Here is a 24,434-nt window from a genome sequence, read left to right as displayed (position 1 = left end):
AACGGTCTTCTAACCCTACTATATTTTTGATAATGTCTATGCTAACAAGATTAAGATTTTTATTAGCAAAACGATGTTATTCAGTTGAAGCAACAATCACGAATACCCAAACAGAAGTGGTTGAACCACGACAGTTAATATTTCCGTCCAAGTATCAAAAACCTAGACAAGTTTGGTTGGAAAGCTTGGAAACCATTGATGATAAAAAAATCGGTTTATTAGAGCTTCACCCTGCTGTATTTGGGGGAGAACCCCGTATAGATTTAATTCACCAAAATGTTGTATGGCAGCAAAAATATAGATATGTTAGTTTTGCTCATACAAAATTAAGATTCGAATGCAGAGGAGGTGGAAGAAAACCTTGGCCTCAAAAAGGAATGGGTAAAGCCAGGCATGGATCAATCAGGTCTCCGTTATTTAAGGGAGGTGGCTTTTCTCATGGCCCAAGGTCTCCCACACCTCATTTTTACATGTTGCCATTTTACACAAGGGTTAGGGGTTTGATCGCCACCTTATCTGTGAAATTTGCACAAGATGATTTACACATTGTAGATCATTTGGAGTTGCCTGTAGATGATACCAGTTATATTGAGGAATTGGTTAGGAGTCGTTTGTGGGGCCCTTCAGTACTTTTTGTAGACAGGTCAGATATTATTGGTTCCCTTTTTGTGAAATATTTTAATTATTTTTATTTTTAGTTCGGATATAATGCCCAGAAATATAACAGCTGCAACGGACACAGTCAAACATTTTAATCTGATGCCTGCATATGGGCTAAATGTGTATTCAATGTTGAAACATGATACTTTGATCCTAACCAAGGATGCTCTTAATCTAATTGAAGGAAAACTACTCAACCATTTGCATAAAAATGATACAAAATCAGTTCTAAGAAAATACAAAGTCGATCAATATTAACATAATTTGGTTGATCATTGCATTCATTGTAAATTGGCTTTACTTTTGCTATTACTAGACATTTGTTCTAGTCACAGAAAAACAATTTATATTTGACTAATGAGCACAATGTGAATAAATAGCATCTGTCAAATTATGTATTTTATAAAATATTTCAATATTTGTGGCTTTTTTTTGGTTAGTTTTTAATAACTATTCAAAACTAACACTTTTCAGTGGACATAAATACCCAAAAAAATTCATTAAAATCATGCAACATCTGAACTGTGCATGGAAATAATGTAACTTCCCGTGTTATTCTATAAAAGGAGCAGAGACTGAGTCAAGTTAAGCCATGGATTTAACAATGAAGGGCTAAAAAGAGAGATATGTCAACATTTTTTTGGGTAGTAAATAAAAATAACATGACTATTGTATTACAAAATACAAAAGGTGAAGTTGAAGTTACAGTTCCTCACTTAACCTACAAAATCAGGTATTCTTCAGACGGGAGTAGAAAAATGCCACATGCGAAAAGCCCTTTTTATGTATTGTTTTTTTTAACTGTGTGCTTTAATTGCCGTACCTGTTTAGTTTGTGTCATTGGAGAAAATTTAATTAAAACTCCAAAACAAAAGATAAATTGAAAGTGTGGTTATTGTGTAGTTATATAAAATGTCAAAAGGGTTTTTATGTATTTAATATTCCCATTAATTAATTAATTAATTCCGTTTCTTAATTCAATTCCATTTACTTTTTAGCTTTGTTATCCTATCTCGGAAAGTAATTGTCTGAAATACTTGGAGTGAGAAAATTTATGACTAAAGCGGTCATTAGAAAATGCTGAAAATTGTTTATAAATTTCTGCACTGATTTCCATGGCGCGCAATCGCAACCTTGAATTGTAAATTCCGTTTTTTGATAAATAATGTTATATTACGGAAAGCTAATAATAATAATAATAATATCTTTCAATAAATGGTGTGCGCTCTTAACGAAAAGTGGTGGTGTTCAAACGTTTTTGGAAATAAATGTCAATAACTTCTGTATGTATTTTTTCAAATTTACTATGCTATAAATGTTCTTGTTATGGTTGTGACTGCCCTGAGTGAAATGATTTAGAATATTTGCTATATAGCCAATTACGGATCTAAAACGTTAGTAAAATCCTCGTTTCGGTATCTCTTTCCTAACCTATAATGCCAATGAAAAAAATAACTCGAAATAATATCGCATCATTATAAATATTCTTAGTATGAACTGTCATTAAAAGTGCATGGCATAGATTCTTATAGAAGCAGCTGCGTTTCTTAAATTTTGTGAATACAAAACATTCCAAACACTTCTACTATTTTTTTAATCCAAAACACACTATAATTTTAAAAATTTCGATTTCCTTGTGGACAGATTGACAATTGATATTGATATTGAAGGCGCAGGTTATTCTTTATGACAATCGAGTATAATAATTGGAAACTTTCCTTTAATGATGCTCTGCTTGATTTTGTCGAAATTAGAGAGATTTCTTATGCTAAGGGTTGGCGTCCTTTCTATAGAAGGGAACAGATAAGTTCTGGTTTGATATTTGTCGAGTTTGGTATTCGTGTTCTGTAGGGTATTATAGAAATATAAGATTATAATATTTAATATATTTTCCTTATATAGCTGGTTAGTCGGAAAGCGTCTTTCTTTTTGAAATACAATTTTTAGAATATAATTTTGAGCAACGTTTAGAGGTTCGTGTGAGTTAGTGTACAGACCACCCCATACAACTATAGCATATGGAGAAATAGACTCAGCCAAAGCTTTATAAATAGATGTCAAGAGTTTTCTATTCATAAATTTTCGCAATTCATAAAATTTGCAGACACGTCTTCTAGCCTTTACGTGATTGGACCACTTTAGATTTTTGTCAACTAGGACGCCCATATATTTAATGTTATAACCTCATTCATTTTAAATCTTGCTCTTGGTAATTGTAAGGAACCAATGTCCGGTTTTTTTACGTCTGTAAGAGAGAATACAATATATTTAGATTTCTTGTCATTGAGGGTTAGTTAATTAAGGTCTAGCCAATGCTTTACCATTTCAATACCTCGCTCAACTTTAGATTTAATTTCCTGCCAAGTATTATCACTAAAAACCACAACTGTATCAGCAGCGTATGATATAATTAGGCACTGTATTTTATTTCCTAGTAATTAATTAACATACTTAATAAATAATAGCGAGCCTAGGTGAATTGTTTGACGGCCACTGTTCTCTGTTTTAAAGTCGTAGCCCTCAAGACTTTGTGTTTTATAAAAAAGCTAAATAGTCTATCCTTTAGGCATTTCTCAAACAGTTTGGTGAATGTAGTAATCAGACTTATTGGCCTAGAATTATTGATTTGTATTTTGTCGTCTGCCTTATATTTTGGAATTACTACTGATTTCATAGTTTTAGTTAGAGTTTGGAGCTTCAGTTATTATGTTTTACATTTTTTTATGCCATTCTTGTTGCTATTTATGATTTCATATGTTGCCATATGTTAATTCATTTATGTTTATGTTATGTTTATAAGCGCTCTATCGTTATCATTTATTATTATTTTGTTTTTAGCAGATCACGATGTTTCATAGAGGTTATAACAGCATTCGTAATCCAGGGTTTAAGTTTAACATGATTTGGAATATTTATAACTCTCGTTATGGTTGGTGAACTAAGTTTTTAAACTTTAAGTAGTCAAGAACTGCAATTGTCTTTTTAATCGGCTGTGGTTTATTTTATTTGTGGTATATTTTTTATTTATTACTAACTTGTAATAGGGTAATGATCAGTTGTGTTTTGGTTTATAACTGCAGAATAAAGATTTAAGTTGGCATTGTTTGGTTTTGTTTAACGAAGATGTGATGAAGTGGGGGATGTTGTTGCTCTCGCATATGTATTTATGTATGATTTAAAACCTAGGGACATAAAGGCGGTCAAGTAATTGTCGGCAATAGCTAGATCTCGATTCAAAATATTTATATTTATGTCACCTGAAAAAATGGTGAGGGTGATCTATAACATGTTACAAGAGTGTAAATCTAATTTCTGTTAAAGTGACGTGCGATAATGGTATTACGGTATGTTTAACTTTAAAGAGTTCTTATTGTTTATGAAGACTAGCAGATCATCATTCTGGTTCAGACTGCTATCATTAAAGAGCCTACTAAACCCAGAGAGACTAAACTGATCTAGAAAAAAATTGTTTCTAGTTTCACCTAAAATAAAATATCAATGTTTTGAAGATCACAGGCCGAAAAACTTTTAAATTAATATTCGAACAAAGAGTGTTCAGTTTTGTTAAAGTTTTCGGATCTATTATGAAATATCCCCCACCAACGAATTTCGCAACGTTATAATACAAGTTTATCGTGTTTGTTAAATATTTATTATGTTAGTTTTTTACTTATTGTGTTCTTTGTTGTGTATTAAGAACTTTGACAAGTGTGCTTTCGGATTCATTATCTTTGGAAGGTTGTGGTGAATTGTATTTGTGATGGAAAGCTTAATATATCTAACCGGAAATTTAATAGGGAGAACAGCAGAGGAAAGAGGGACTCAGGCTTCTAAATTTCTAAAACGGTTGGTTCTAACGACTTCTAAAAAGAGGATATTTTTTAACATAAAAAAACTTTTTTTTATTTTTTTCAGCAAAAATAGAAATGGTTTCTTTCTCTAATTTTCTAAGAATTTCTGAGAAAATCTCATTTTCGTATTCACATTAGAAGTTGTGCGTGCCATCTCGTAGCCGTTTTAGGAGCTTGAAAATAATTTCCAACAGTTTCTCATTACCTCTTTACTGTATAAAGGAGATTATGGACCAAAATGAGTATGTTCATATTCTTCAGCACATCATGTTACCATTTGTCCATTTGCCCTTAATATGGAAGTATCAACAGGATAATGATCTCTTCAGAGCCATACTCCTCCTAAAAGACCTGAGTCGTGGTTAAGATTGTTTGGTTGCTTATAGATTTCTATGGGATCTCGGATTTTTCTCTTGAAGAATTTTGGCTTTATTGAATAAAATTTGATATCCGATTTGATGATTGTGTTTGGCAACTGCCGATGAGTTTATTTGTCTTAAAGTCCTTTTATGTTCTTTTAGCCCAATTGATGTTTTTCGCCATGTTTCTCCAATGAATTCCATGTCGCACATGTATGGGATGCTGTAAACTCCTCTGTCTCTATATCTTGAAGTTGCTTCCATCATGTCCCCATCCCAGTTCGATACCCTTTCACATATGATTCATGAGAAAGTTAAAAAATCACGATTATTTTCTACACAGAATGGAATGCTGTAAACTCCTGGTATCTTAAACGACGGACCAAAGATGTCGAGAGAGGTTTTTGGACAAGTGATAAATTTAGTGGTGTTTTGAATGTTAGTAAGCACAACAGTAGTAAGTATGGGGTTGGTTTTGGTTTCATTATCTTTGGAAGTTTGTGATGGAACGCTTAATATATCTAATATGAAAATTACTTGAGAGAAGAGCAGATATGAGATGTTTATTCTGATTCTGGGTTCAGTGACTCGGGTTGAATAATTTATGCTATGTAGTGTATGTATGTTAGGCTATGTAAATAAGAGAGTCTCTTCTATTAATATGCTGAGCACAGAGCGGATAGAGCTTATTGCGTTAACGCTGTTTTTCAAGCGTCTAATCTAACAGGGGTCACTTCACTAATTATTAATAATTTAATTTTTATTAAATAAAAATTAAAACGTGAACTTAACCGATAGTCCTATTAATAGCTCAATAAGTTAGTAACTTCGTTGCACATTTAGCGTGAAATTTCCTGCTCCGTCTCTGGCCGATACAGCAGACGCTGTAATTATTTAAAGAAACGTTTGAAACATCTGATAAATGATATTGTTGATAACGTCAACTCGACGGTGCATGCCAGCCATTCGACCGTCTCATTGTGAAAATGACTATACTATACTATAAAATTATTATTTTCGTGCTGTGTTTCGTGTCGAGCAGTTTTGGTGCGAATGTTTTAATAATTTTTTCTCAGCCGGCGAAGAGCCATTACATACTGGGAAATGGTTTGGCAACAGGACTGGCGAAACGTGGATTTAATGTAACTATTGTGAGTCCTTTTGAAGAAAAACATCCACCGGAAAATTATCACCAAATAGTGTTGGATGGAGTTGTAGAGAAGATGGAGGGTAAGAAGTTTTCCTTGTTGTTACTCTCAAGCCTTAATGGTGCGTAACGTTTAATGTTCGTGGTATATATAAATAAGTAACCCATAAAATCGATCGAACTATAGAAGATGTTTATGTCAGTTATTAGATGTTAAAAAAATACATTCTTTACGATTTTTAAATATTTTTTGCCCCATTTTGTTGACATTCATAAATAGAAAGGACCAATAATATAGACAGAGCATTCTTTTTGTAATTTGGCTTCATAACTCAAATACGAGGGATTAAAAACGAAATACTGTCACAAATCGGCCACAATTATGCAAAACCACTACCAAGTCACTCGAAATCCCGGGCAATCTTCGAAATCGAAACCAATGAAAATGCGCGGTGATAATTCCGTTCCATGCAGTTTCGTATTTTAGTTTTAGATAGGACATCGATGATATTAGTTTTTTTACAACTATTCAAATGTAACAATATATAGGAGTTATTTTGTTAAACCGTAAGTGTGATAATATCCAGATAAAGAATTTTATTTAATTTGAACCATTTGGAGAGTATTTAAAAAAAAGCAAAACACTTAAGCTAGTGATTTCTTGTAAACGTTTACTCAACATACTACCATTATGGAAATATCAGACCACAAATATGGCGGAAAGTAATGTTTTTATTTTTTCTCTTAAAAACGAAAAGAGAGAATAATAAAATATTACGAAAACAAACAAAAATCCATATTTTTTTAATTGATTGGGATTGAATTAGACTTCTTAAGTACTATATGCAATGGATGGAAAAATGTGATGGCAATATATTCCTGGATATCATCCGTTCGTTTGTTGAACTCCGACTGGAATCCTGCATCGAAGTATTTTCGGAGCGCGAGCATTGAAGATGCCAAGTGAGATCTTGGCTAAACGTTTGCAGGATTCCAGTTGGATTCAGGTTTCCAGTCGGAATTCAAAAAACGAACGGATTGTGATTCTTTTGGGCCATCTCTCAGCACTGTTTCTTCTGCTTTCATTCGAGTTATTACTTCCTCATTGGTTTTTCTTTCTAATGATATTCTTGCGTTTCGTCTGATATAATCCATTTCTATAGCTAAGATCCTTCTTCTTAGATCTGCATTTAAAGTCCACACTTTTGATCCATATCCCACAAAACTGACTTCATCATTGTTTTCCCCACTTTTTTTGGTTTTATTTGAAATATTTTTATCCCACCAGAAGGAGTTAAGGCTTCCTATGATTTTCCTACGTTGTTGTATTCTGTGTTTTATTTCTATTTCTCCTACCCCGTTTTTATCCACAAGTGCTCCTAAATATTTAAATTTTTCCACTTGGTCAATGCCTACATCATCATCAAATAAAACTTGAAATCGAGCATCGCTGTTTCTTACCAAGTATTTTATTTTCTCAAGACTCATCTGTGACCCCCAGTTTTTATATACGCGTCCTGGGCCATGACAACCTGACCGTCAGCGAAAAATAACGTGAATAGAGTATCATTATCATCTATCGGGATTCAAATTCCGCTACATCGTCCTTTCCAACTTTTAAGCGCGGCTGCCACATATAGATTAAAAAGTAAGGGGGACATACTGCATCCCTGTCTCAATCGCTTGGTAACATTTATCGGTCCATTTTTAATCTGTACTGTGTTGTGGCTATACATTTCGATAATAATCTGTAGCAAGTGATCATCTATGTTTAAGTCTTTTAAAGATTTGCTCTCGGAACAGTATCATAGGCCTTTTCTACATCCACAAATGCCAAATGCAATTCTTTATTTACTGCTATGATCTTTTCTGCCAGCTGTTGTACAATAAGTAGGTTGTCTGTACAGGATCGGTTTGGTGTAAATGCACTTTAATCTTCGGCGACTCTGTAGCCGATGTTCTGTCTTATTTCATCATATACGAGGGAACTTGTATTTGGTGGCAGCAGTTTTGCATTAGTTGAATTATTCTATTCCTTATACCAGGTCCTTCTGCTTTCAGCAATTCAACGGGAATGTTTCCGAGGTGAGGGAATCGGCTATTCTTCATTCTGGATCTCGCCCTTCCAACTTCCTTAGATGTTATAGTTGGACTTTTATTAATATCTTCGTTATTTAATAGTGGCTCTACCCTTATGAATTCTGGTGTGCTTTCGCCTAACAGATGCGTATAATGTCTCCATTCTGGCATATGAATTAACGTGTTGATTCCTATGTCAGGAAAAACTTATGCAATGTCAATTTTTTTAATTTGATTTATTTATATATTAGCTTTTGTCTCATGCAATTTTTTCATATAATTTTGCAAATAAAAAAATGAAATGTAAAGCACCGCATAACGGGAGGAAAAAATGTATTAAATAAAAAATCTAGTCTAGTCAAAGTCTAGTCAAAAAGAATGAACTCCACTCACCTAAAAAAAGTAAAAATATGCAAAAATGTGCTTTCGTAATAGTAATGCTTCTGTAATATTTTATTGTTCTATGTATTTTTTAAGATAAAAAATAAAACAATTTTTTTCCGCCCTATTGGTTGGCTTTTGACCTAATGTTCAAGTAACTACCCTATATTAAACAAGATTGCTTTCGCAATCTCGTCGCTGCGCGAGGCGACTGCTCCGCGCTACGCAGTCAAGAAAGCCGCTCCGCGGCTTTGTATTTCGGAGAAGCCGCTTCGCGGCTTCTTGTCCTAGGAGAAAGCATTGTTTTTCTGTCGTGCTCCTGCGGACCACTACGGAACTTTCGCAAAATGTAATTGTATTATGTTTGCACCAAAGTATTTAACGTATAAATCTCAAATTCTCAAAATTATAAATAAATAAGATATAAAACATTCAAAATTGATCATTGATTTTTAAGCCGATTTTTCCATTTAAAATGAGATTTCAAGGTTATTTCTCAGCTCATGTTGATCCGAGAAAGTTGAAATTTTTATGGAAGATACACATCAATGAGGTCCATCCGCAGATACTTTAATGTCGGTCCCAAGGCCCCCATTTTTGGTTAATATTTTCAATTTATTATTATCATATTTATCATGTTTTTCTTCAAAAAATTTATATTCTTAATTTTTTAAAATATATACCTTTCTCCGAGAAGATTGAAATTTTTATTGAAGTTAGAGGTCAATGAGGTCTACAAGCAAATACCATAAAGTCTGCCTCCAGCCCCCCCTATCATTAGTTAATATTCTCAATTTATAATTTTCATGGATATCATGATATTCCTCAAAAATTCTAATTTTCATTTTTTTAAACTACTTAGGTTGCTTTGAAAAGATTGAATTTTTTTTTGAAGATGGAGGTCAATGAGCTCTATCCATAGAAATTATAAAGTCCTTCCCAGCTCCCACCATTTAATTATAAAAAATAATTAATACAATTAAAAAAAAATGCAGTCTCCTACAAAAACCATTCCCGACAAAAAACCATACAACTTGAGTAAAATCTTTTAATATCATTAAATAGGGAAAGGACTAAGGTATATAACGTATAAATTTCAAATTTTTAAAACTACAAATAACGGAAATAAAAAACAATTTATCAAAAAATCCGTTTTTTTGTTGATATTTTGTCCCCCGGAGGGACTAAGGAGCTTATAATTAAACAACTGATTTTTTTTAATACCCTCCGGACCCTCTATCTTCGTGCCAAATTTCATCCGGATTGGTTAACATCGACCTCGATCCAAAATTTTCATGTGCAACTTGGTCCTGATTTTTCCCAAAAATTTAAATTTTTAATTTTTTAAACTATCTACGTTGCCACTAGAAGCTTGAAATTTTTACTGTAGATGGAGGTCAATGAGGCCCATCTGCAGATACTATAAAGTCCCCCCAGCCCCCTCCATTTAATTGTAATTAAGCATTATTTTAAAATTTGCAGCATCCCACAAAAACCGTTCCCGACGGCAAACGGTACAACATGTGTGAAACTTTTTGGTGTTGTTGGATAGAGGAAGGACGTAGGTATATAACATTCAATTTCTCACAGTTGAAAATAACCGAGATATAAATCATAATTTACGAACCATCGATTTTTCAGCTGGTATTTCAGGCCAAAATGTGATTTCGAGGTAATGTCCCAAAAGCTTGCAAAGTTTTGGCTAAAGGGGTTTCTGAGGATCAGAAATCCGAATCGGCAACTACTTTTTGAAAATGTTGACATTTCGTGACGATTTATGATTATATAAATTATGTTTTTCCTAATTTCCCACGCACCCTGTATAGTAGACAAAAGCTCTAAATCCGAAAATTGTTGCTCTCGATACAGTTCATAACACGTTTTAAACCAAATTTTCCTATCTTTTACAGTTTTTCATTTACAGCTAATATTTTATACACGAAAACGGCAATTTTCACAGTACTTTACATATTTTGCCCATAATCGAGACACCCTGTACATAATCGGAAAAATTACGGAAATCAAGATTAAAACCCTGAATCTCCCACGTTCCGTGGTAGATGTAGTTTGCCATTGGAGCAAATGGTTTTCGAGAAAATAATATTTATCTGAAACAATGCAGCGCACCGTACATCGTAACAGTAAGTGACGTCATCGCTTCTATCTTGAGCGAGATTTTCACTTGGATTTTTTCAAATATCTCGAGCGGCGTGTATGGTAGAAGAAAACCGTAAATACAAAAATTGTAGCCCCTCGATGCGGCCTATAACTCCGTTTAAATCAGTTGGTCATCTTTTTCAAGAATTTTGATTTACGGCTAAGAATGTATTTTGGAAATGGGCAATTTTCAGAGTCTTTAAGATTTTTGCCTATAATGAAAAAGCTATGCATATAATCGAAAAAATGGCTGAAATAAAAGTTATAGACCCGGATCTTGTGCGTCTTTTGGTTTAAGAATTTTGTCGATCAGGTGAAGCGTTTTCGCGAAATGAATTTTTTTATGCAGCCCAAAAAGACGACAAAAAATTTTTCGAAAATTTTTAAAAAATATTTGCCGATGTCCGATTGCGCCTAGCTTTAAGTATTTGGGTGCGGGGGTGGACTTTTATCACTCTGCCAAATTTGAAGTCGATAGCTGCAAATTTGGGGCACCTGTTGCATTTTTCAATAAAACGCAATATATCTCGAACACCCTGTACAATACGCGAAAACCTTAAATACAAGGGTTTTAGCTGTCTCTACGGCCTACACTGTCATGTAGAAAGAAGGTCTTACTGAGTAACAGTGTTTAACTTACAGTCAATTATCTTTGCGAGGGTAACTCGAGGATCAGTTTTTTGGAAATACCGGCACACCCTGTATATTTGCGAAAAATTATTAAGAATAAGGATTTATGGGTATCCACATTCTGCATCTTCTCGTTTGCGAATTGTTTCGATCCTCGAAACCGTTTTCGAGATATAGTCTTTTTTAATTTTTCAAAAAAACGTGGTTTTTGAATTTTTAAAAATACTTCCCAATCACCGATCCCTCTGAATTTCAATAGGTTCTGTTAGGGGCCCGGTCTCTACCCTCGTGGAAAATTTCAAGTCGATAGATTCAAATTTCGGACAGTTATCGTGTTTCATAGCGAAGCCGAAAAATCGAAACAAAAGTGATAAAAAATCGGGGTTGCCGTGGTCGGATCGGGCTCATATTTCGTTTTCAGAATACTGTTTTTTCAGGATAAAAGGGTCAAAATTTCAGCCCTCTAGCTCAAACGGTTGCCGAGTTATAGCGGTTTTAGCGGATACGGAGAACGGAGAACAGAGAAACGGACAAAAAAAAACGTTTTTTTTCGACCCTGAGTCGATCTGTACCCCAGCCACCTCCACTTACATATAATTAATTATTTGTTTTAAATTTGCAACCCCATACAAAAACCGTTCCCGACGACAAACGGTATAACTTGTGGGAATCTTTTTGGTATCCTTTTATAGAGAAAGAACCAAAGTATTTAACGTATAAATCTCAAATTCTCAAAATTATAAATAAATAAATAAATAATAATAATAATAAATAATAAATTTAATAATAAATAAAATAAATAAATAAATAAAAATAAAAATAAAAAAAATAAAAATAAAATAAATAAATAAAATAAATAAATAAAACATTCAAAATTGATCATTGATTTTAAAGCCGATTTTTCCATGTAAAATGAGGTTTCAAGGTTATTTCTCAATCTATATTGATCCGACAAAGTTGAAATTTTTATAGAAGATGCACATCAACGTAGTCTATTCGCACATACTACAATGTTAACCCCAACCCCCCATTTTCGGTTAATATTTTCAATTTATTATTTTCATATTTATCATGTTTTTTTTTTCAAAAATGTTAGATTTTTAATTTTTTAAAATATATGCGTTTCTCCGAGAAGATTGAAATTTTTACCGAAGTTAGAGGTCAGTGAGGTCTATTTGTAAATACCATAAAGTCTGCCTCCAGCCCCTCCTATCATTAGTTAATATTCTCAATTTATAATTTTCATGGATATCATGATATTCCTAAAAAATTCGGTTTTCGAGATATAGTCATTTTTTACTTTTCAAAAAAACGTGGTTTTTGAATTTTTAAAAATACTTCCCAATCACCGATCCCTCTCAATTTCAATAGGTTCCGTTAGGGGCCCGGTCTCTACCCTCGTGGAAAATTTCAAGTCGATAGATTCAAATTTCGGACAGTTATCGTGTTTCATAGCGAAGCCGAAAAATCGAAACAAAAGTGACAAAAAATCGGGGTTGCCGTGGTCGGATCGGGCTCATATTTCGTTTTTAGAATACTGTTTTTTCAGGATAAAAGGGTCAAAATTTCAGCCCTCTAGCTCAAACGGTTGCCGAGTTATAGCGGTTTTAGCGGATACGGAGAACGGAGAACAGAGAAACGGACAAAAAAAAACGTTTTTTTTCGACCCTGAGTCGATCTGTACCAACGGCGGTCCCCTAGTTCCAACCGTTACCGAGATCTGAAAAAAGTTGATTGGCGCGTATACTTTCGCAAAAAATGAATTTCATTCATTTTGCGAAAGTAACTAGGAATCATTTCTTTTCGCATTTGCTTTGAAACACCCTAGCTCTATATCAAATTTATCATTTTGGGATTTCGGTATGTTTAAGTGATTTTTTTTTAAGTAACCCCAAAAGACTAACTCGGGATTGAAGAACTAGATTGTGAGAAGTTAATTAGGCGAAAATCTAAATCAAAATTAATTTCCTAAATAAGTTAGGGTTATAAAATATACAGTACATCCCAAATTCTTCATTCTCTCCCTTTTTCTTGTTCAAGTATCTTTCTAATAATTAAAGATACATACTCTTAACTTGGGTGTTATTTTTTAGAAAAAAAAATATCGCAGAATTCATGTTTGGTTGTTTGGGTGTTATTGGACTTTTTAGAAAAAAATTATCGCAGAATTCATGTTTGGTTGTTTCCACAATACATCAGCAGATAATGCCTGAATGTTGCAAATAAACTATACTCTTAATTAGTTTTATTTACTACCATATGGTATAATTTGTTTTATTTACTACTATATTATTTACTTTTTATACAGTAAAACGTATAGAAACGAGGTTATTTTTTTATTAGAATAATAATAAATGATGTTAGGGTGCATAGAACTGTCAAGTATTAATTTCGAAACTTACAGCCAGCAAAACATACCATTGTAGGATTTTTACATTTCGAAATGTACAGCTTTTTGAAAGAGGCATTGTTATACAAAGGGTTGCTATTTACTTTGAATGATTTTTTCATTGACATACAATTCAACATTTCTCAGAAAAGATAATGTATAGGTGTAGGATATAATATATTCATTGTGTCAAGAGTGTTTCGAGTAATTCAAAAATTATATATAGAGTTCGATTTATAATAAAGGAGCTAATTGTTCGAGGAAAAACAAACACTTTGTAAGTAGAGAAATGCAAAATTGTAGTAATATTTTATGTTTTGTATAGGTTCTCCAAAGCGTTAAAAATAGAAAATCAATTATAGATACTCTCTCTCACTCTCTCTCTCTCTCTCTGTCTCTCTCTCTCTCTTCATGATCTTTGAGCATAGTTGATTTTTTTCGTCCGGTTTCTCCAATGCATTTTTTGTCACATATGCATGGAATGCTGTAAACTCCTGATATCTCACACGGAATTTTGTTTTTGACGGATCGAAGTTGTTGAGGGATTTTTGGACAAAAGTAGTTTTGACGTTGTATTTTTTAAGAATTTTTGATATGTGCTCAATGATGTTTTGAATGTAAGGAAGGACCCAATCTTGAAGTTAATAAGTATTTCTTTTCCTTCATTTCAGAAAACTTAATTAAGGGAAATTTCAACGTATTTGAATTCGGTGACACCTCACCAATGCTTCAATCCTTAATTTTGAATACCATGAGTACCGAATTTGCGAATCAATTTTTCGCACACCAAAAGGTGCAAAATCTGCTGAAATCCGAAGAACATTTTGACGTCGTCGTGATAGAACAATTTTTAAACGATGCCACGAAGATCTTTGCGCATCACTTTAAAGCGCCCTTAATAATTGCCAGCAGCCTAGGACCGAATATCTGGGTAAATGATTTGGTGGCAAATCCTGAACCACCCGCTTATGTGCCGAATGTATTTTTGAATTTTAATGACGAAATGGGTTTTACTGAACGACTTTACAATTTTCTGTTTGGAATTTTTTGCCAATTGAATACGCATTTTGTGGTTTATCCTACCCAAAGTAAAATACTGAAGAAATATTACCCCATCGGTCCAGATCTCGACGGCATTATCTATAATGTGTCACTGGTGTTCCTTAATTCGCACGAAAGTATCAATGAACCTGTACCGATAGTTCCAAATATGGTTCACATAGGAGGGTATCATGTAACTCCACCTAAAAAGCTACCGAAAGACTTACAACACTTCTTGGATAATTCAAAAGAAGGAGCGATATATTTTAGTTTGGGTTCCAATGTAATTCCATCCCAAATGCCTAACGCTACGAGAGATGCAATTTTGAAGGTTTTGGGATCGAGGAAAGAAAAAATTTTATGGAAATGGGATCAGGATTCATTACCTAATCAACCCCCAAATTTCAAGCTGTCCAAATGGTTTCCCCAGCAGGATTTACTAGGTGGGTAAACTTTAAACATATTAGTCGTAGCTATTGTCATCGTTTTTGAAGTATATGAAGCGATTCCTAAGAAATTAATTGCTTTTGTTATGTCAAATTGTTTATTACTGTGTGAATTCGTATATACAGAGCCGAAAATATGGGTCAGTCCGATAATGTGTGAACATATTCGGATATTCATTGTGCAATTTTTTTATTATAGTGCCCTGCTTCTAATATTGCGGGGAGCTGAACTTAATTTAAAAAGTAACATTTTCGTTTATAAGTCCCCCAGTTTTACACATATTTTGCTAAAACTTCGTATCTACAGGGTGTCCAAGTAATATACCTCATTTACTGTTTGTTTTAGAAAAAATATTAAATATAAAAGTCATAAATAAGACTAAAAAGAAGCAATTTAAAATGATTTTAAGATATATTTTTAAATAAAACGCCTTATATCTTAGTAGATACTTCTCTTTATACTTAAATCACCCAATGTAAGCGTTGTTATGGTCTAGACCGAGTATTTTCGGATTTGTGGCAATTTTTTAGCCAAAGATGCCATGCGTTTAACACTTTATATTTTTGACGCCATTTATACATTGTATAATTTGAGTCCAAATGAAAAATGTTAATTTTTGTGAAAAAAATCAAATGGAACATCTTTTATATTGCACTTCCATTATTTTATTCTATCATTGCTCTTTTATTAAGCGTTCCTTATAAGTAAACTTAGCATTTTGAGGTACACACGTGTTTACCAACAAAACTCCGAATATTCATCAAATTATGAGAAATATTATTTTGTGGAAAAAAAATGTTTCTTTTTTTTTCATTAATTTATAAATTCTGACTTTCTTAAAGCCTTGAACTATAAAATAATGTTTTGAGATTGCGTCTTCTAGTGCAAATGAAAGATATGTAAGTTGTTGCCTAGCCTAATTTTTGTATGGACCATGACAACTACACATTGAGTGATGGACTATAAAAGGCAGTATCTATTAATGCCACAATATACAGAGTGTTCCATTAACAAACTATATGAAGTTGATTCTACACATAGTTATGAATCACGCTGTATAATTGAAAATAATTTTAAATTGTTCTTTTTCATCAATCATCATCAATAACTATTATATTTAACATTTTTCTCTAAAACAAATAATAAACTAAGATATATTACTATTTGAACACCCTGTATAATTATACTTTGATAGGCAACACATTCAGTGTAAGGTTTGTCCTGTCCCTATTACCCCTCCCATATTTTCTCTATGCATGGTATGGTCTTAAGAGTTATTTCGATTAATAAACCTTTCAATATTTTTTTAAAAATATAAAAATATAATATAAAAAAGGCAGCGGTGCTGACATTTTATCGAGTGTAGATGAAAGTGATCAAGATATGATACGGCGTAAAATTTACCAGTTATACGAGGAACAAAGCGTGCCTACATTAGATATCTTAATTAGGAGGCTTGAAAAAGATGAAACCGGCGTTAACTGTGGCAGAACTGCCTTATGGAAGTGTATTCAACACATGGGTTTTAGATTTTAAAAAAATTACAAAAGGCAAGTTTTAATGGAATCTTTTAGAATTCGGAAATGGCTACTGGAATATCTAGAAAAAATTACAGAGAACAACAAAGGCCAATTATTTACTTGGATGAAACCTGGTTCGACACTTATGATATCCCGGAAAAGGGTTGGGTTGACTCAACTGATAAGTGTAAAACAAACGCGCCATCAAAAAGAGCTAAAAGAATAACTATTTTTCACGCTGGCTCTAAAGCGAAAAATATTAAAGATTACCATGAAGACACCACCGCTGATTTATTTGAAAGTTGGTTTAAAAATAAACTAGTTCCAAACATTCCTCCTAATAGCGTAATTGTCATGGACAATGCAAGTTATCACAGTAGACAGTTGACTAAAACCCCTTCCTCATACGACACAAAAACAACAATCCAAATCTACATGTATAATAACGACATTTATTTTCACGAAGATTATACCAAAAAACAATTAATTGAGGTTCTACAAAGCTTGAACCTACAAAAGGAATACGTCTGTGATAATTATGCAAAAATCTAGGGCATACAGTTTTAAGGCTTCCACCTTACCATTGTATATTTAATCCCATTGAACATGTTTGGCACCAACTGAAATCTGCCATTTTTCGTAACAATGTTTTTCCCCGTGTTAACTCCAATGTCCTCAAACTTATAGAAACCGAAGTTTTTAACACCCCTCCATAAAGTTGGGCAATTTCTGTTAAACATATAGAAAAAGCAGAACAATTGTATATCTATATTGCAAATAATATACAACAAATAATAATTATAACAAACGATGATAGAGATAGTGATACTGATATATTATGTGAATAATTTTAAGTAATTTAAGTAGGTAATAAAAATAATTTGTAATTTTAGTTTAGATTTAAACATAAATACATACATAAACAAATAAATATTGTTTAGTATCTTTCCTAGCAAAAGGAAAGTACGGACCTGTTCGGTCATATTTCATTCTTACAGCTTGCCCAATTCTTTCCTTAATTCGAATTAGTTAGTCACTTTCTTATATCTATGAACAGACTTTATCTGGTTTGAATTTTCGGCAGTTTAGATACCACTCCTATAGACGACATTATGAAAAGTTCCTTTCAGCGCATCCGAATATTAAACTGTTCATCACTCATTGCGGTCTACTAAGCACCACGGAGACGATTTACCATGGAGTACCAATCCTCGGATTTCCCGTTTTCGGAGACCAAAAGTTGAATGCTGCGCGCGCTGCCACTCTCGGGATAGGAAAATTCATCGATTTTTCTAAAATAAATGAAAATAATTTGGAGGAAGCTCTAAACGAAGTATTGGATAATCCTAAGTAAGTAGAACAATTTCAAAGTCACGATGAGGTTGGAATTTTTCAAGGATTTCAGGCTTACGACACTTTGCGAAGTATTTTTTTTTGGGAGCAATTATGATACTTCTACGTTATATTTTGATCTTCAATTGTGGCGACTGTACAGAAAAGAAGGGTCTCTATTTCCTATCGAAACACTGAGTTTGAGACATTATTCGAGCAAATTCTTCTGAGGTATCCAAAGGCACACTTGGCCGTTGTGGTTTCTAATATCAATTTGTTGCATGAAAACAGTGACGTCACTAAATACAAAATTTAATTACAATAAATAAATTTAAAGTTCATAACAATATAAGTTAATCTTAACTAAAAATTCAGCATTTTAAGAATCAGTCAGGAAGTGCAGGCAATAACGTCAAAAAATAATGAATTTTTATTTATAACTTCCTTCAAGATAAAACCAACGAAAGTCGGAGTAGTAGTATTACCTTAATGACCATTTAGCCGCCATCGGCGTTTGTGACTTGGAAAATTACAAAAGAAGTCAGCGCCAGGCGGAATACCTTGGAAACTATTTAAAGAATACAGGAAAAATTATAAAATCAGTAGTTAAAAATAGTATATTATGCAACAAGTGCGGTAAATGGCATTTGACTCACGAGGTTATTTGACACGAGCGGAGCGAGAGTTTAATAAACGAGTGGCATAAAAAGTTTACTTTTTCTACGACCGTTACTTTTTGAGTACATATTTGCAAAACAACACAACTCTGACATGACCGTCAGAGTTGACAAACGTCAAAATTTAAGGCGTGGGAAATATTTCCGAAAACATCCGATTGCTCCCAAACTCGTGCGGTAAGATCCCGAAAATGTCCGAAGTGGTTCGGATTCGTGGGACACAAAACTGACGTGGTAAAGTGACGCTTCCCGCACGCTAGATCGGTGTATGATTAGTCATTTTACAGATGAGAGTAGAAAAAAAAATTCCTATGGCATTCCCCAGTGATCCGTTTTAAGGCCCATATTATTCCTTCTTCACATAAAGAATTTACCATATAAATAAGTCAGGTACGATTCTCGGTGTTGGCAAGTTATTCTATACGGCGATGATTATGGGTATGACCTTAAAATCAAAGTAGATAAGGACTTCAGTAAACACTTGAGCTGGTTTAAACAGATTTCACTTGCGGTGAATGAACAAAAAAACGGTTTTTGTGCCATTTACGTGATAGGTTGATAGGACCTTTTTTGTCGATTGTATATATGGAGTATCGAAGTCCTTTCACATTTATATTAAGATATTTTTCTTACTTCTCGGATTTTGACATTTTCAAATTTTTCCCACTCCGATAGAACGCACCCACATTCTAAGTCAGTTTCCTCGTTTTGATCAGGAATGTAATCAATATCCGATCCTGTAGATCCATCATCAATACTATTATCTGGTGTATCATACTGTGTCGAAGTAACTGTGGAAGTAGAGACCACAGACTCTTCTAGTTCGTCACAGAAAATCTCCCTTCTTGCATTATTATTTTGATATCTGGTTTGCCTTTTTTTTACGGTTGATGATACCTGGTTATTTTGTGTTTGAAATAATTTATTGTGTTTTGGTTAGTTCTGACCACCATCTTCCAAGAAGAAATATATGCGATTTGGTCCTGTGCCAGACATGTTGTCGGCCTAAATTACAGGAACAAATATTTATATATCTGTTGCGACAGCCGCGTAGCACTCAGGTCGCTCTTGTCAGTCGAAATCGCCTCAAGGATCATCCGAGATGAGATGCTTGACAGGCTTGCTAAGGCAAATCAAGTCACACTTGTCTGGGTCCTAGGACACTGTGGAATCCTAGGGAACCAGGCGACAGATAGCCTAGCAAAAAGTGGAGCTTGTCACACAAGTACGCGACCTATCTGTCCTACCCCAGTACCCGAAGGCTTCATTAAAAGTCTATTTAACCAGAGATATAACAATAGATTTCTCGATATGTGGCTTGAAGCTGAAGGTATTGAGACACACTAAAGCCCTAAGGGCCCTAAGGGGCCGTCCAGGACTCTTGACTCCAGCCTTGTCGGGCTCAACAGGAATCAGCTGAGGCTGACTATTGGGCTGATAACTGGACACTGGTCAACAAGAAAGCAACTTAGGAACATTTTCATCATACAAAATGTATTATGTCCAAGGTGAATCACTCGCGATTCGCTATGCCTCGGCAGCCGATTTCCTCTACACTCTCTCATAACTCATGAATTGTCCTTCACAAATGAATTCAAATTCCAAACAGCAAAGTTAATTTTTATGTATAATTGGAGTTTTCTGAATTTACTTTAATTTATATTGGTTATACCGTATCTTTGGGGTCAAGAAAATTTAAGAGTCCAATAGCAAATTGTAAGAGATAATGCGAAATATACTCTACAATTTCGCTTTTAAAAAAGTACTCACAGCAAAAGAGACAAGGATAATTATAGACTAACCTCAGTACTTTTTTCTAAAATCATGGAAAAATTTACGAAAATGAACTTCTTAAAATACATTACAAACACAGTTCAAGTGGACAAATTCCAGTCAGTTTGTCGAACTTAATAGGTTATACACGGTTAAATTTCTCAGGAGTGCCCCAAGGTTCAGTCTTGGGGCTTCTGTTTATTTGGCGTTAACTGTACATGACAAGTTATGACGCTGCAATATTTAAATGTAGACGTTATTTATCGAAAAAAAAAACGAAACCCGCAATCTATAATGGTTTTTTATTTTGTATATTTATTTTCTATATGGAGAACTTGTAGGAAAACAAATTACCAAATTATGCAAATGTTGCAAAACAAATTGGAAAAATTATTATAAGACCAACTAACTCGACAACTACATATCTTTAAGTTGAGTTTAGTTCTGCAAATCGAACAATGCAAATTAGCGTATCAACAATTTTATCTAATCAAATGCATAACAATGACACGAAAATTGTAAACAATATAGAGTGAACGATTATAAATGTGGAACAAATTCATTTAAAAATCAGGCATTGGATTCCAAGGAAAATGCTCGTACACGTTCATCATATTTCTTTATTCCGCATCTCTCGCAATAAATTGAAAATATATGAGTGGGTGAAAAAGTAGATGCCCTTACCAAGTTCTTTTCGATTTCTGCTTTTTGAAATTTGAAATGAACAGGTGGGAAAGAAATTTCGTGAATTCCATGAAGATTTTGATTTAAGAAATAAGGTGCAATTATTTTGTTATTAAAAAATCCTCGCCTAAACATTTTTGTAGACGTTTTTACGATTTTCTGTCTTTCATCGGAGATTATTCGTACTCCAATACCTACAATTTTCTTTATTTACCGTACCATTTTAAAACAAGTTGGCTTCATCACTAAACAGTATCTGACGATGAAAAAATTGATTTAAGTTGCACATTTCCATCATAGTTTCGCAAATCAAACACAAAAGAGACTTAAGCTCTAAAAAAGCCTACAGGATGATTGCATAAAATGTAAGAGATAGCTGTAGGGTATGCTACATGAATTGGGCATGAAATTTAACAAAAAAATCGAAAATGAATTTAAAAAAATCATTTTCCTTTAAAAAAAAGGAACTTGGTATCGATGTCTACTTTAGACTCACCCTATATATTTTCTGGTCACTGCAAAAAATCGGCAAAGTAGATAGGCCATGACAGTTCAAGAATAAATTTTCTCATTTTTACTCCTCTTAGCATCAACCTACCTAAAAAAGAGAGGGTGAGGGTAGGTAGGTTGGTGCTAAGAGAAGTTGTGGATCGAATGACCTTGACCGGACCAATTTTCGCTAATATGAACCTTAAATTTTCTTATGGAAATTTACATGTAAAAATGAAAAAAAAATTCTTGAACTGTTATAGCCTATCTACATGACTTGTGCGATCATTTTTTTTGAAATTCAATACCACATTTTGAAATGAATTTGTTCCATATTTTAGCCGTTCATTGCATATATTTTGTTAAATAAAGATTATATGCAGTCTATACAAACCTAAATTGATTGCCAACATTTCGTTTCAGATACTTGCAGAACGCAAAATATAGATCCCAGCTAATGCACGACCGTCCAGTTAAACCTATGGACTTGGCCGCATACTGGGTCGATTACGTCATAAGGCACAAGGGGGCGCCACATCTGCGGGTTGCGGGAGTCAAGTTACCATTGTACAAATATTTGATGCTAGACGTTCTCGCAGCAATATTTGCTAGTATTTTTACGCTTTTTTATTTGGTTTACAGAATTGTGAAATACTGTAGGGCTCCAAGCGTAAAAGAGAAGCAACATTAAGTTCCAAAGGAATAACTTTCACGCTTGCTTTGTGATATTGAAATGATATATTGAGCTGTATTATTTTGCGTTAGACGTAGCGCTCTAAAAAGGATTTATTAACTTATTAAATAGCAAAATTATATAATTGTTATTATTTTTTAGTTCCTCGATGGTTATTTATTACATATATACATAGTTCCCCACTGTGACCGTCCATCAGAAATATTAGGCTACACAAAGTATATGATGTTTTGAACCTGCAGGGGTTAACGGAAGAATTTTTGCAGTATTATCTTTTTTTCTCCTAATTTCAAAAATATATTTGGAAAAACCGTTCTTGAATTGTTTCAATTTAAATTTTTAATTAATTAAACAGATTTTGATCGAGTTGGCTAGGTGTTCAGTGTGACTTTACTTTAAATCGAAACATTCAGTTAGGAAAATGAGTTACTCAGAGGAAGAAAAGCGTTAAGTAGTTCGTCTTTTTTCAGTCCATCGGCAAAATTGTGAGCTGACACAATCAGACGCATTATCCGGCAATTTAATGAAACGAAAAATCTCATTCGAAAAGAGAGAACCTTTGTTGAAATGAAGATTACGATAGGGATATTTGACTCTCTTTTGAAGGCAGCTAGCTATACTTCTATGAATAATAATTAAGAATAAATTTAATTTCATATAACTTTTTAGAAAATCTCGAAAGTTAAATCTCAATTGTTGACACGCACAGGTGGGAACGTCATATTGCAAAATAAAGTTTCACTTTAAGATATTTTATAATATAACCCTTTGAAATTTATTCCAGCTCAATGTGATTTGTTATAAAATGAGAGATAATATTAAAAAATATTTGGGAAATTCATAGTGGATATATAGAATACGCGTAGCCTTCTTCCTCACGTTATATTTTCATTATTGTTCACTTAATTGTGTTTATTATGGATTTTATTGTTATTGAAATAAAAAAGACGAACTACTTGAAGCTTTCTTTATATCAACAATCTATATATTTCTTGAAATCAAGAAATAATATCTTTCATCATAATAGAAAATATATAAAGCGTTCCATTTAAAAATAAAAAACTACTGTTTCTCAATTTTGATATGCGATTTTTTCTTTTAGAAATTTAAAAGGTAGCTACGTAAATATAAAAAAATAACCGTGTACAGTTTAAAAATATTTTCGCATTTGCAATTTAAATTTGAAATGGGACATATAGTGCCTTATTGAATTTTCGAATTGATACAACTTTTACTAATTGTTCTTACACTTATCTGAAATCTTATTCGCAAAAAAAAGATAAAAAAAACGCTTGGATAATTATTCAACTAAAATTTTTACAGATGATAGTTCTGAATACTTAAAAGCTGTGCATATAATGAATGAATTACATCACTTGACTAGGACAACATATTATCTACGTGTTCTTATATCTCTCTCTTACGGTTTTTTCGAAAATGAAAAATACTCTCTATTGTCGTAGGGCACCTATTACGTGTTAGACGGGCTATTGAAGATTACACGAGGTTGGCGATGGCGGGTTTTTATTTTAAGTCACAATGCAGAAACGTATTGTCAAGTGTCAAACAATTCAAGTTCTTTGACGAAAATTGACAAGAAAATGTGCCTGGAGTTTGACTGACGTTAAGTTTGCAAAGTGAAACTAGGCAAAGTAATCCCTATTCTTCTGCTGAAATTTTTAATTTATTCGCAATGCATGGGGAGTGCAGCAGAGTTGTTAGTAGAACTTGCAGGTTGTTCAGTCAAACTTGCCTCCTATGAACCGCATGATACAAAGGTTGCCGATTTAAATTCACGACGTCAAGCGGATCTCAAAATATGAATTTTCCGCGAAGTATTTATGATATTTGTTTACAATGCAAATGCTAAAGGTTGTTAATTATAATTGTTTAGGCTAAAATGCAAGTTGCTAATATATTTGTCGAAACCAAATATGCAGAAAGAAATAAAAAAAAATAGTTACGTTTTGCTTTTGAAAATGTATTTTAAGATTAACAAGTTAATGTAAAAATAGACGCGAAGTTAGCACTTATCAAAGTAAGTTTTTTGGAGTAGGTATTTAAAATGAAGTTTTAATATTATAATAATGGATTAGGGATCATTTTATTAACGATATACAGTTT

At 33.2% G+C, this 24,434-nt stretch overlaps 2 protein-coding genes across 3 annotated transcripts; both read left to right on the top strand.

Annotated features, from left to right (window-relative positions):
- The first annotated feature begins 3 nt into the window (after window positions 1–3).
- Window positions 4–1,080, top strand: LOC132703960 (large ribosomal subunit protein uL4m). Its single transcript, XM_060673536.1, has 2 exons — window positions 4–643; window positions 699–1,080. The coding sequence occupies exons 1-2, from the start codon at window positions 33–35 to the stop codon at window positions 916–918; spliced, it is 831 nt and encodes a 276-aa protein (XP_060529519.1). The 5' UTR covers window positions 4–32; the 3' UTR covers window positions 919–1,080.
- Window positions 1,081–5,841: 4,761 nt separating this feature from the next.
- LOC132703045 (UDP-glycosyltransferase UGT5-like) lies at window positions 5,842–22,508 on the top strand. 2 transcript variants are annotated; one of them, XM_060672084.1, is made up of 5 exons: window positions 5,961–6,100; window positions 9,960–10,038; window positions 14,325–15,137; window positions 17,792–18,011; window positions 22,040–22,508. In XM_060672084.1, the coding sequence occupies exons 2-5, from the start codon at window positions 9,999–10,001 to the stop codon at window positions 22,305–22,307; spliced, it is 1,341 nt and encodes a 446-aa protein (XP_060528067.1). In that variant the 5' UTR covers window positions 5,961–6,100; window positions 9,960–9,998; the 3' UTR covers window positions 22,308–22,508. The 2 variants fall into 2 exon arrangements, with proteins under 2 accessions (XP_060528066.1, XP_060528067.1); XM_060672083.1 differs by lacking the exon at window positions 9,960–10,038 and having other exon boundaries at window positions 5,842–6,100.
- Window positions 22,509–24,434: the final 1,926 nt, after the last annotated feature.

The sequence above is a fragment of the Cylas formicarius genome, unplaced genomic scaffold (genome assembly GCF_029955315.1).
Source record: "Cylas formicarius isolate icCylForm1 unplaced genomic scaffold, icCylForm1.1 PGA_scaffold_6__28_contigs__length_40554024, whole genome shotgun sequence".
Classification (NCBI taxonomy): Eukaryota; Metazoa; Arthropoda; class Insecta; order Coleoptera; family Brentidae; genus Cylas; species Cylas formicarius.
The sequence above is the reverse complement of the archived record's forward strand: the minus strand, read 5'-3'. Positions and strand labels throughout refer to the sequence as shown.